This window comes from Musa acuminata, chromosome BXJ1-4 (assembly GCF_036884655.1).
Source record: "Musa acuminata AAA Group cultivar baxijiao chromosome BXJ1-4, Cavendish_Baxijiao_AAA, whole genome shotgun sequence".
In the NCBI taxonomy this organism is placed as follows: domain Eukaryota; kingdom Viridiplantae; phylum Streptophyta; class Magnoliopsida; order Zingiberales; family Musaceae; genus Musa; species Musa acuminata.
In genome coordinates, this window is record NC_088330.1 from 32,468,769 (window position 1) to 32,481,479 (window position 12,711).

Below are 12,711 nucleotides of genomic sequence, written 5' to 3' on the forward strand. Positions count from 1 at the left end.
ACTTCTTTTCTATTGATAGATAATCATAATCAAAATTTAATTATATCCATAATATATCTTACCTAATTGGATAGGGCTATTATAATCTAATATTCTTCCGCTTTACCTATTAATTGGTAAGATATAAAAGAAATTTAAAATCAAATTAAATAAAATAAATTTTTATTTAAAAATAATTTTATTTAATTAAATAATAAAATTTTGAAAAAAAATTACACATGCGTATGAATTTTATAAAATAAGATAATAAGTCCAATAAACATAATACAACATTAAATCTGACTACTAATACGAGTCATGACGATTATCCATCATTAATATTATACTTTCTTCTATATATTACAATATCATTAACCCTTCCTAATATAGTCTAAAATAATTCTTCTAATTTATCTTATCAAAAAAATCATGTTAACACATTCAACCATAATATATACGTACATAAATGTGAACAGGATAATACAAACAAATAATTTTAATTACATAAATAATAATATCAATTATAATATCCACTCAAGCATTCATCATCATATTTTTTATGACTTACTTATAAACTCAATCATAAAAATATGTTCTTTCAAATACTTTAAACCGTAAGTCTGAATAGATCAATAATTAATAGAATAGAACTTTTAAGTTTTTAATTAATATTAATTATTTCTAAATCTTTTTTCTCTAAATATCAAGTACTTTATATCATAATGTATAGAGCTACAATGGTACTTATTATTTTCAGAGAATAAAACTAATACGATATATCATAAAGTATCTTTAGTGATTTGATAATTGAGTCTGACTACAATAAGCCTTGAGATAAAATTTCACAATCATAAAGCATGGTTAGTGACCTCAAAGTATGTTACAAAATTAACTTTATTTTTAATAATATAATTTATTTTATATTATTTTTATAAATTATCATGTCATAAAATTAGATTATATATTGATTATCATATCATCAATATTCAACTCTAAGTTATTGGGGGGCATATACAATATATTTATCTAAAATCTAAAAAATATAAAATTACTTACCTAAATTCAAAGACAATCAATAATCGTTCTCTATAGTCGAATTTTTCATTAATCAATATGGATAAAAAGAAAAAAAAAAAGAGTTTCTCATTTATAAAGATGCCAACAGGGGTTTCTAAAAAAGATAAGAAATATTAGTTTTACTTTTATTTTTTAATTAAAAATAATTAATATCTTATATAAGGGTCTCCAAAGTAGAATTAATTGTTGAATCAAATTTCTAATAGAGGTAGGTGATATAGAAAACAAAAATTAATGATTTTTTTGTTAAGACATAAGTCAAACTTGAATTTAAAAAAAAGATTTATTTGAGGACATAGAATGGAGAAGAATATTTAGGATGAATTTGATGTTTTATGCATAATTTAGTATGACATATACTCATTAGCAAAATGCAAACTGGTGTAGAAGAACAAATGAATACGACTCCACTAGAAAGAATCAGAGCAATCCTAAGGAGACTCTAATGAGTTTGTGAACTAACAAACCAATTGGCTATTATTCATTACATATATTTGGATGTTCAGTATATCTAATGTATAAGTAATTATTAATAACTATGTTATCCACGTAGAAGATGAGTAGTGGGGAGCTTAATATTTGCTATGATTTATATACAACCTAATATCATACAACTACTTGGTAAGATCAGTTGATTCATGACAAATATTATTCGATAACATCGTAACGTATATCAAAAAGATTGTATAGTTGTGACAAGAGAAAATCGAGTACAAATTATGTGTTTACAATTATAAGAAGAGCTTTGTTATATAATTGAGGCATAATGCATGGTAACTACTAAAGTTTAGAAAGAAGCAATTTGAATTATAAGATTAATGGATGAACTTGGGCACAAGCAACGTAACATTACTTTATATTGTGGTAACCGAAGAGTCTTTGTACATTGCGAGAAATTCATTCGAAGAAATTGTTTTAAAATAAAGAGTTCAATATCATTTTTATTTGAGAAGTAGTGGAGAATGAAAGGTTGATTGTCTAAAAAATTTACACTTTTGATAATCTATTAGATGTGATGACTAAACCAATTAATACTGACAAGTTTATATGAAGTAGATTCTTTTGTGGCCCATGATAATATAATCATGGGTGATAAAATGCCAAAGTCTATGATATATGACAAGTGAGCTAAGTGGGAGAATGTGAGTTGTAAAACTCACTTTAAAAGAATTATAGAGCTATCTTTCCTTGTATCAAGAGAAAGATATGAGTTTTTTGTTTTTTTACCTACAAGAGAGTATTATTTATTTTCTTCTTTTGGAGAAAATAAATCCTTTTGGCATAGTGAAATCTTGCTTTAGTTGATATTTCCCTAATATTAATTGGGGTTTTATCATGTTAAAATCAATTTGTATTATTGTATTTTTATTTTTCTCGATTTTAGTTCTAGTTTCAATATATTGTTTATCTTGTTGATTTTAACTCTAGTTTTAAAGGAAGAAAATAATTGGTGAAGATTAAATCAATGTCCTTGTGATCGAACAAAAACGAGAATGATTCAAAAAATATATTTTTCTCCTTTTTATAAGATTATTCAATTCAGTTGAACTAAATGCTAAATATGGTTGTTAATTTATATAAAGATGTTATGAGAGTCAGAAATGTTGCTTGTCATGAAATTCATTTTCGTCATGGTTTCAATCACGCAAATGAATCCAATCAACATCTAATCTATGTTTACATGTGAAACCAAAATGGATCGTGCTTTGAGGAACCAACAAAGTAGTTTACTATTTGGAACAAAGCATCCATATAACTCTATTAACATAGATAATGTTTCAATCCACTCATAGTCGAGATGGGCGAGATATTAAAGTTTATCATGATAAAAATATTAAGGTTGGTTTTGCATTCCATCACCAGTCTAATGTGTAGAAGCTGATTTGAGATAATCCAATTCGATCTGACTTGAGTTGATCATAACTCAAGGATGAACATAATAGTCTAATCCATATCAGGAGTTTTGTTGGATTAAACCTAATCCATGTTCTTTAACAAATAAAGGGTGGGACTTTCAGAAATCAAAAAGCTCTAATACCAAAAATGTCTCGTGAAAAAATGATAGAGTTTAAGAAATTATAGAAGGATATCAAGGAGTAAAGAATCTTTAAAAATTAAAAAATTATTAAATAAAAAATTTACGATCTTTAAGCCTCTAGTCTTATTCATCTCCTCTCAATTGTTTATGGAGGGATAAACTAAAAATATCACATTAACTTATTTATCATGGGATAAACTCAAAATATTGATTCCTCAACTAAAATCCTATCAAATTATAAAATTGATTTATACTTCAACATCTTTCTATAAATTATATTATATAAGAAAAATATTATGGAAAGCCCGAAGCTTCCTACGTTATCTTTCGATGTTATAATTTCTGAAATATATGAATTTCGAGCCACACAATCTACGATAGCTGTGCTCCATGTGTCCTATATATCTTGATCAATTGTAAACACTCTGATATATTTGAAATCAATCTTATCAGATTTTTGGAATCAATCTCTAAATAGAAAATCAATGTCATCAACATAATCATCTACACATATATCTAACTTTATTTTTATAGAATATTTATTAATCTTTATATCTTTTAGACGACTAACTCTGTCAGTTTTAATAATATTTTTTTTTATATTTAATTACTAACTCTGTAAATTGCAATGTGAATCTTGCTTTTGTATGATCGTAGCATCTTTAATTTGAGAAATAATACTATTAGGGTAATCTGTGATGAGATCTCTCTTCTTCTTCTTTTATTGATATATTTTTATTTTCTTCTAGTTTTGTATCATGTCTTTTTTTATTTACTTTCAAATGATGTAGAATGATTATATATATAATTTTCATAAATATCTTGTAACATCAACTCGACTGCTTTTTAATCTTCTTCATTAAAAATCCACTCTTCTTTATGCTCTTTCCAGAGTAACTCAACATTTCTATGATGTATCACATCTTTAAAACTATCCAAAATAATTTCTTTGAAATCTTCTAATCCAAGATAAATTTGCTTCATGACTTTCCATCTCTAATAATATTTTCATCAAATCTAAGTAATAATGAAATTTAAAATAAATTATCAAAGTCATCATCCATACTTTCAATCTCCTTTTTTAGAGTTTCAAATTTTCAATCTATTGATCTTTCTCTATCTGTTAATCAGTATCGATCATCTTTCGGTTACTATAATTTAATCTATCGATTGCTTGATTTCTCTTGGTATCTTGTTTTATTTGATGATTTATCATGATCAAATTTACTCAATATTGATGTTACCAGTAATTCTTCTCTCTCTTTGGCTTTTCACTTGTATGATTTTTCTCTCTTTTTGAATCTTCTCTATTTATCTCTCTCTAAGAACAGGGTTTCTCTTTTTCAATAGTTTTATTTCTCTCTCTACAGTATCATTTCTCTCTCTAAACAGTCTATTTTTCTCTTAATATTATTTCTCTCTTTATATACTTATTTCTTTGATGTGTTTTCTCTCTCTAACAAGATCTAATCAAGGCTTTCAATTATATAAAATATGTACTTTTAGTATTTATCTCTTTCTTGACAACCTCTTAACTTTTACATGTCTTTGAGATATAGCATGTTGAAAATTAAAACTCTCATTCAATATCAGAAAATCTCTCATGGATATCAAGAAATTATGGAGAAGTATCCAGGAGTAAAGAATCTTCAAAAACTAAAACTCTTATTAAACCCAAAATTTATAATCTCTTTAACCTCAAATCTCTGAGCCAATGCTCTAATTCATTTCACTTCTTAATTATATACATAATGAACCTTTTATTTATAGAAGGATAAACTTAAAACTTTGATTTTACCTATGATGGAAACACTTATCTTCGTTCAGATTCCTAAACTAAAATCCTATAAAATCACAAATTTTGATTTATACTTAACATTGTTATTAGTTTATTACTATATCCCTCCCATTAACAATTATAGGTTTCAAATAATCTCAATTTTCTTTAATAATTTATAATCGATAACATGATTCTTATCTAATAATGTATCCATAACCATAATAAGAAGTTAACAGTCTTTTTCACACATCTAAGTAAGTGATATTTATATTTTTCTACATGCTGTTGCCATGTGGTTAGATTTTCACATTCTTCTTTTTTCTAGTGTTTTCTGATAGACAAATCAAAATATTTAAAAATAAACTTATTTTTTACGCAAAATAATGTTATCATTTTCAAAAAAAAATTGAAAAAATAAAAAAAAATTAAAGAATTGGTTTCTTAGATTCAAACGATTTAAAAAGGTCAAAAAAATTGATTTATGAGTTATCTTCAAAAAAAATCAACAACTCATCATTCAATTACCAAGTAATTTTAAACTAAATTTCAGAAAAATATTAGACAAAATGCTCAAAAGTAAGCAAAAAATATTGCATAAAAGACTCGCCCCACTCCCCTCCCCCACCCCCCCGATTTTTTTTCCAAAATATAAAATATTTTTAATACAAATGATTTTTCAGGTTGATTATTTTTCTCCAGTGTTTCTTGGCAAACAAATCAAAATATTTTAAAATATTTTTTATAAAATCGTTTTCAAATAATTTTTGAAAAAAAAAATCATCAGTTGATTATTAGACAACTGTTATGACCTAACTGTCCACAAACGCCATCGTCATCCCTATCCTAAATATCTCCAGCTGTTTAGGCAATTAATTCATCAGGGCTAATCGCAATATCATGTAACCTACCATAGCAGCGCTTAGAACTGGCATAGTTATTATCGTTTATATATTTATTATCTTATCCTGATATTTGTAATCAAAAGTCAACATCTCGATTGGGTATCATTATCGTCATGTACTATGTACATACGTATACAAGACAGAAACAAAAAGAACGGCCCATGATGGTCGAGAAAAGTCAACAGCTCGACTGGGTATCATTATCGTCATGTACTATGTACATACGTATACAAGACAGAAACAAAAAGAACGGCGCATGATGGTCCTCGATCATCATGCCATCACACAACGGCTAGGAGATGCACCGGTACGAGTACATGGAAGCGGTCGTGTCCATGGCGGGGTCGTCTAAGGCCCGGTGGTGGTGGTCGCTCTCCACCAGGCCGTAGTCCATGAGCGGGCGGTGCTCCAGCTCCTCGTCGTGGTCCTCCACGAACTCCGGCACCTCCACCTCGCCCCTCCTCATGTGCTCCCACAGGAACTCCAGCCGGCTCACGTATCGCAGCTTCCCGTATAACCTGTTCCACCCAGATCGGAAAAGCCCTTGGATTAGGATGCCATCAACTCGGATTAGAGTAGAAAAACACAACGAGACTTCGACTGGGCAAGCGAATCCCATCGGGAAATCGACTATTGGATTTGGTCAAGCCATCGAATTTTCCCAGGGATCGAATTAGGTTACCAAAACAGCAATGAATACGAGCCCTATTTTGACCAATTACGCCCTATAGTCAACTCCCTCGAGTTGGAAGCTAACAAGCGTTGTTTTCTGCTACTATGCGCCGAGGGCCAATCGGGGCAAAGGAAAGTCTACGGTTCACGATAGCAATTCTCAGTGGCCGAAACGTGCGCCGGGTGCAACGGGTCCGACTGGCACACGTTAACGGTACCCGATAACAGAGGACTAAAGTGCGCGTGACTCACCCGGCGCTGAAGAGGAAGCGGCCGAAGGTGGCGAAGAAGAGGCGGGCCTGCAGGCCCGGGTGCACGAAGTAAACGGCGCGGAGCCCGTCGCGGACGGCGGCGGGGAGCGCCTCGTAGACCGACCGCAGCGCCGTCACGCCGGGGAAGTTCTCGGACCTCTGAACGAGGGCATGCATGTACACCACCACGAACGGCGCCCCAGCGAGCTCCGGGAACACCCTCCTCTCCAAGAAACTCCGCAGTACCTCCTCGCCTCCACCCTGCGCTGCGCTCATCAATTCCCTCGCTGTCGCAGATTACTCCCAAATCAGAAACGGATCGGAGGAATCGCAAAACGAGCAAACAACAGATGTGGATTAGCCCTTCGTACCTGGGAAGAACTTGCCAACGATGCGGAGGATCTTGCGGCCCTTCTTGTCCCGGCCGCGGATCTTGAATGCCTCCTCCAGCATCCTCTCCGTGCGATCACTGCTCGTCATCTATTTGCTACAATGCGTAAAACGACGATGCAAGGAAGAAAGACGGTTTCTCTGGTCTGTTGCGAGGAAAGGGGGAGGCGGAGACCGGGGCGTTAACATAGCGGAGGGAAAGGAGATAAAGACGAGGGGATTAGGAAGGAGTTAATCTCGAAAACGAATATTCCAAGGGAATCTACTCTTTTGTAACGGAGCGAGGCGTTGGCATGGCGTGACACGAGCCGGGCCGTCACGTGGCGTTTGCTTCGCCCATTGGCTGGGCGGCGTACAGACGTTGTAGTTCGATCCGTTCACACGTCTGGCCCAGTCATAGGAAAATCAAAAAAAGGCTCTCCCACCCGTTTTCGATTACTCGATTTATCTACCTGTCTTCGTATTGGGCATTCTGGGTGGTTCATTCGGTGGGCCCCGTCACTCCTCGCGTCTTCGTAAGGACGGGTGGGCGGGAACCAAAAGCGGTTGCTTGCGATGTGTAACCTGCGAACGATGAACTCCCAAGAGGTGACGGTTGGAGGAGCCCTCGACGTCTTCACCGCCTCTCTCTCTCTCTCTCTCTCTCTCTACGCGGTGTCCACTGTCCCTTTTCGTTCGTCTTGCTTCGGTTGAAGTTATCCACTTCCGTCATTTACGCGCCTTTAATTGCAATTAAGTCTCTTTTATTGAATATTAATACGATGATGACGACTGGTATTTGCAATGAAGCATACCCAATAATCACGACAGCTATATTCTTAAAATAATTCCCTTTTTTTCAATTATATATAACATCATATTTTAATTTGGGCCATTCAAAATTTTGAAGAGCGGCTCAATGATTCCTCAGTCAAAGGTGTAGCTGGATAGGGATCATTATTCAAATTTTCTATTTTTTTAATGATATTTCTTATATTACTTTCTTTTGCTATAGATATATTGGATTCTGATTTTTCTTTACGAGACAAGATTTTAGTTGCACGCTATTTTTCCGTTTCTTGGACGGTAAAGTGCCATTCGTCATCTCAATGGGTCAAAGACAGGTTAGCTGGTCAATGAATAGAATGTGAAGGAAGGGTGGTGGTTTCGGCAGGTGGTGGTATTTGGAAACCCAGAGGAGGCTTAGTAGTTAAAGAAACGTCCACCCACTGTCCGCAAGGCATGTGTTAGTACGATTCCAATAAAGATGCACTGTAGTACTTAGCGTAGCGTAGAATTCGTAGTCCACGGTCCACGTTCAACGGAGCAATTGGTTCAACAAATGGAGGAGAAAGAGACGGATAAAGAAAGAAATCTGATGGGATTCTGGGCAACTTCGTTGTTTTGTTTTGCAGCACGGTAGGAGTCTTAAATGATGCATGCCTCAGTACACCAGAGTGGCTTTGCAGTGTATCAAACTAGAGAACAGGTCTAGAATATTAGGATCCGGATATACTGTTAAGGTCACATAAGTGACGCTTAATCCTTATTCGTACTTGGCAGCACATACTCCAACGGGGAGCACTGAGCAAAGACGGTAAATAAAGAGCAGCTGGGAAAGCAAACGACACACAGAAAACGAGCAATCCACCCCTCCCTGAAGAAGAGCTATCACACTTGGGACAAAACCGATGCTTATTAGACGATGTGTGGCGGCTCCTTCTGCATCTCCACCACCCTCTTCCACGAGGCCCGGCCCAAAATCGCTTTGCACCACTTGAACACGTTCTTCCTGGCCTCGAAGAGCGAACGGCACTCTTTGTTCGACACCAGGCGCTCGGTGTTGGGAAGGTGCGAGAGGTCGGCGAGCGTGAACTTGTCTCCGGCCAGGTACTTGGTCTCGTCCAGCCGCTGCTCGTAGATGTCGAGCACCTGGGCCAGCCTCTTCTTGCTTCTCTCGATCACCTCCTCGTCCGGCACCAGGCCCGGGAGCGGCGGAAACGCCAGGTTGAAGACGAGCGCGGAGCTGGGCTGGTCGAAGTTCTGAGCCTCCGTCTGCAGCCATTGCTCGATCGATGCCCTCTCGAGCGTCCCGGAGCCGAGAAGGTCTTTGTTACCTTGTTCCACATACTTCTCCGCCAAGTGTCGGCATATGGCTCTGGAATCTGCATTCATAACCACATATAACATTCGGCATACGGAACGAACTTGTGGGGCAACCGCACGGAGTTTGTTGTCTTCTCTTACCGACGAGGGTCGTCTTTCCATCTTCAAAAGTTAGAGCTTGTCCAAAGGGCTGCGACGAGGAATGGTGCATGCGTTAATAAGACTTGGGTAGCTTAGCCATCGGTATAGATTCTTGAGCTCTCATATATACCTGTAGCTTGAGGTACTCGGGGAGCCTCTTCTGGCCCTTGTAGGTGTCGACGCGAATGAGCTGGAACTCGATCTCCTTCTCGAAGAGGCAGGTGAGCACCCTCGCCACCTCTGCCGACGTCGGGGAGCCGAAAACCTTCACGCTAGCCATGGTAAGTGCGCAAGGATGCTCCTGCACTCTGGTTCTCGGTGCATGGAGGGGGAGACTGCGAGGGGAGATATAAATACTAACAGGGCTGGTGGGGAAATTCCTTGCTTCACAAGAGGAGAATTAAAAGTAAAAGAAAAAGATATAAAGGAAAAGAGAAAAAGGAAAAGAGAGAAAGTTTAGCGTATAGGGAATGTTTCAGGGAGCGCATATCGTGCCCATTGGATGGGGATCAGATGGCCAACTGATGTTTGCTTTTATTGCTCTGGTTTGAGCTTCACCATGAAGGCAGTGCTTCCAGTGATTTTTGTTCTGACACCAAGAAATGGTGCTTGGTTGAAGACAGAGAAAGAAACCCAAAGGAACAACCTAAACCCATCAAGGCAATGCTTCTTGTTCCAATTAGAACAAGCGTCTCCACACGTACGCGTGCACACGAGCACACGTATATATTGTGGTGTGAATGTTATATATTTTGTTGAATTCTGTCACATATCACAAACTTATTCTCTTAGATGCGCATAGAATGCTGCCACCACATATTTGTATAGGCAAAGATTCTACATGGTTAAAATCTCAAATCAGACCGGGACCCTCGCTCTGCATCTCGACGACTTGCTTCCACGACGACCGTGCTGAGATTGCAGTGCACCATCTCGCCACGTTCCCCCTGGTCTCGAAAAGCTTGCGTCCCCTCTCGGACATGGTGAGGTAGTGCGAGTTGGGAAGGTGAGAGAGATCAGCGAGCGTGAACGTGTCACCAGTTAAGTACTCGCTTTCTCCGAGCCTGGAGTTATAGATGTCGAGCACCTTGGACAGTTTCTCCTCGTTTTGCTGGATAAGTTCCTCGTCGGGTGGCATGTGAAGTGCTGGTGCAAAGGTCAATTGGAAGACCAAAGCAGAGCTAGGAGGCTCGAAGCTCACAGCTTCTGCTTGCAGCCACTGCTCGATCGATGCCCTCTGGAGGAAGCCAGTACCAGAAAGAGCCTTGTTTCCCTTGTCTTCGTACTTCTTGGAGATGTGTCGACAAATATCTCTTGAATCTGGCAGAAGAAGAAGAGGATCACGTTATCTCTAGAATGTAATCCATGCATGTTGCTGTAGGTAAACATCGAGCGGTGATCCAACACATACCAACAAGAGTTACATCTCCATCTTTGAAGGCTACTTGACCACATGGATTCTGCAAGGCCGAATGGAGGAGCAAGCAGACAACCCTTGTTGAATCGTAATATTCAAATGCAAGTGAAAGAAGAAGCAGCAGTTTGATGACTTGCCTGTAACCTGAGGAACTCCGGCACCTTGTGCTCCCCCTTGAACGAATCGATACGAACGATTTGGAACTGCAGATCCTTCTCAAAGAGGCAAGTTAGCACCCTGGCCACGTCTGTGGCGGCCGGCTGTCCAAATACCTTCAACATTGTCATCCTCTCTCTCGCAGGTGACAACTTAATCTCGACGAGGGCTTTAAGTAGTCACAACATGAGGAATCGAATGCTTTCGTCGTGGGCAAGGATAAAAGGAATAGGAAAAGAAAGATACCAAAAGGAAAGAAAAAGGTTCAAGCAAATAACAGTATGGAGAAGTACAACTAGTGAATGAACATAAAGGAGATTAAGTCCTTTCCCAGTGCAGCAAGGAAGTGCAAAGTATGATACTCCGTATCTTGTGAGCACTGATTGTTACCTCCTGGATCAACTAAGGAACCACATAAGTGAGACAGAAGACTGGAATGAAGTGTCTAGCGGTCTGGCTAGGAAGATCTCGAAGACTTTTGTCGGAAGACAACATCTAAACATTTGGTAGAAATCTGATGATTGTAGCTTGCCGTGGAGATGTAGGTAGCTGAAATCATTCGACTGGTCTAAAGAGGAAAGCAAATGACATATTAACAACAAAGTGTTGCGAGACATGATTTGCGGTGTGTTATGTTACTTTAGAGCTTATAACCTAACCCTTTGTATACGTATTAGTTGAACAAGAACAAATATCGTTTCTCTTGATCCATGACACACTCACTTTGTGCTATAGATTCCAACCCAAGCATGCATAATGTTTCGACAGAAACAAATACGTGATGAGATATAGTCGCTGGATGCATGAACATGAACTTTTCTCAATCATAATATTATTCCTTTGCTGTCAGGACCATGTAGAGCATAGGTGCATTAAATGCTAGCTAAAACAAAATAATCAAGGAGTAAATGAACGAATGAAAGAGATATCTATGCACATAAAGATGCTATCTCCATCTTTCAGATTTGCTTTTACATTCACCATCCATCATTTATGTTCCATTAATCCTGTTCAACAACTTTTTCCAGTCTCAGCATTAACTACACCAGAGAAGGATCTTGTAAAAGATCATGAAAAGTAGGCAGCCTCATCAGAGGCTGGTCCATGCTACACTTTAAAACTTATAATCCACTGTGATATAAAGAAAGTCTCGGAAACATAAAAAAGGCAAAAGATACATGCTTGACACGTATAATCAAAATCTTATTTTTCCTGTGGCTGCATGTATGAGGCTTGTTTTGATTTGCCTTACTATGTACGTATGCTGTCCCATATGCCTTTAGGAAGATAAAACCTTCTTATACGTAAACATAATAAGAATCTTACATGTGCATTCTAACAGTTAAGAAGCTTGTATACAAGTACCTATATGGCAGTGCAATTGGGAAACGAAAGAGGTATTGGAATGAAAAAGATACTAAGATATTGGCGCGGCTCAATCAGAACAGAGTACGTAAAGCCCTCTTCTTTGGCTTGCTGGTGAATTCTGAGTGAACCGGGCCAACATCATAGCAACTATTTCATGGCGTGTTCTTCTCCTCCTTCCAAACCATTGTGTTAGATCGAAGAGGAACAAGAGTTTATGGACGTAAAGCAGCTTCTCCCATCTCAACTACGAGGGAAAAAGAATGGAACTGTTTGGAGAAGATGGAGGGGGGGGTGGGGGGGAGGGAGAGGGGATAGAGAGATGGGTCTCAGGGGGAAGGGAACGACTTGGAATTTAAGGAGGTGGGTGTGTGGCGAAGCATTAAAAGCCCCGACTACCAAAGGAGAGAGACAGGCTGCCACATTAATAGTTAACCACCTCCAACCTCACAGTATTC

At 37.6% G+C, this 12,711-nt stretch overlaps 3 protein-coding genes across 3 annotated transcripts; all 3 read right to left on the reverse strand.

Moving 5' to 3' along the window:
* Positions 1 to 5,941: 5,941 nt before the first annotated feature.
* Positions 5,942 to 7,290, reverse strand: LOC135584919 (uncharacterized). Its single transcript, XM_065175392.1, has 3 exons — positions 7,071 to 7,290; positions 6,701 to 6,986; positions 5,942 to 6,294 (listed from the first exon to the last, which is right to left on the reverse strand). The coding sequence occupies exons 1-3, from the start codon at positions 7,177 to 7,179 to the stop codon at positions 6,069 to 6,071; spliced, it is 621 nt and encodes a 206-aa protein (XP_065031464.1). The 5' UTR covers positions 7,180 to 7,290; the 3' UTR covers positions 5,942 to 6,068.
* A 1,291-nt stretch (positions 7,291 to 8,581) lies between these two features.
* LOC103993924 (glutathione S-transferase F10) lies at positions 8,582 to 9,651 on the reverse strand. The gene is made up of 3 exons (XM_009414204.3): positions 9,446 to 9,651; positions 9,316 to 9,364; positions 8,582 to 9,233 (listed from the first exon to the last, which is right to left on the reverse strand). The coding sequence occupies exons 1-3, from the start codon at positions 9,593 to 9,595 to the stop codon at positions 8,767 to 8,769; spliced, it is 666 nt and encodes a 221-aa protein (XP_009412479.1). The 5' UTR covers positions 9,596 to 9,651; the 3' UTR covers positions 8,582 to 8,766.
* A 434-nt stretch (positions 9,652 to 10,085) lies between these two features.
* Positions 10,086 to 11,085, reverse strand: LOC135672525 (glutathione S-transferase-like). The gene is made up of 3 exons (XM_065181013.1): positions 10,870 to 11,085; positions 10,727 to 10,775; positions 10,086 to 10,635 (listed from the first exon to the last, which is right to left on the reverse strand). The coding sequence occupies exons 1-3, from the start codon at positions 11,017 to 11,019 to the stop codon at positions 10,169 to 10,171; spliced, it is 666 nt and encodes a 221-aa protein (XP_065037085.1). The 5' UTR covers positions 11,020 to 11,085; the 3' UTR covers positions 10,086 to 10,168.
* Between the last annotated feature and the right edge of the window lie 1,626 nt (positions 11,086 to 12,711).

What these genes read in the sequence shown, in the direction of transcription:
- LOC135584919 (XM_065175392.1), bottom strand. Translation starts at nt 7,179, where the DNA reads ATGACGAGCAGTGATCGCACGGAGAGGATGCTGGAGGAGGCATTCAAG. An exon ending in CGTTGGCAAGTTCTTCCCAG is followed by an intron (nt 6,987 to 7,070) that starts GTACGAAGGGCT and finishes AATCTGCGACAG; the next exon opens with CGAGGGAATTGATGAGCGCA. An exon ending in CGCTTCCTCTTCAGCGCCGG is followed by an intron (nt 6,295 to 6,700) that starts GTGAGTCACGCG and finishes TGGGTGGAACAG; the next exon opens with GTTATACGGGAAGCTGCGAT.
- LOC135672525 (XM_065181013.1), bottom strand. Translation starts at nt 11,019, where the DNA reads ATGACAATGTTGAAGGTATTTGGACAGCCGGCCGCCACAGACGTGGCC. An exon ending in CGGAGTTCCTCAGGTTACAG is followed by an intron (nt 10,776 to 10,869) that starts GCAAGTCATCAA and finishes TCGGCCTTGCAG; the next exon opens with AATCCATGTGGTCAAGTAGC. An exon ending in TGGAGATGTAACTCTTGTTG is followed by an intron (nt 10,636 to 10,726) that starts GTATGTGTTGGA and finishes TTCTTCTGCCAG; the next exon opens with ATTCAAGAGATATTTGTCGA.
- LOC103993924 (XM_009414204.3), bottom strand. Translation starts at nt 9,595, where the DNA reads ATGGCTAGCGTGAAGGTTTTCGGCTCCCCGACGTCGGCAGAGGTGGCG. An exon ending in CCGAGTACCTCAAGCTACAG is followed by an intron (nt 9,365 to 9,445) that starts GTATATATGAGA and finishes TCCTCGTCGCAG; the next exon opens with CCCTTTGGACAAGCTCTAAC. An exon ending in TGGAAAGACGACCCTCGTCG is followed by an intron (nt 9,234 to 9,315) that starts GTAAGAGAAGAC and finishes TTATGAATGCAG; the next exon opens with ATTCCAGAGCCATATGCCGA.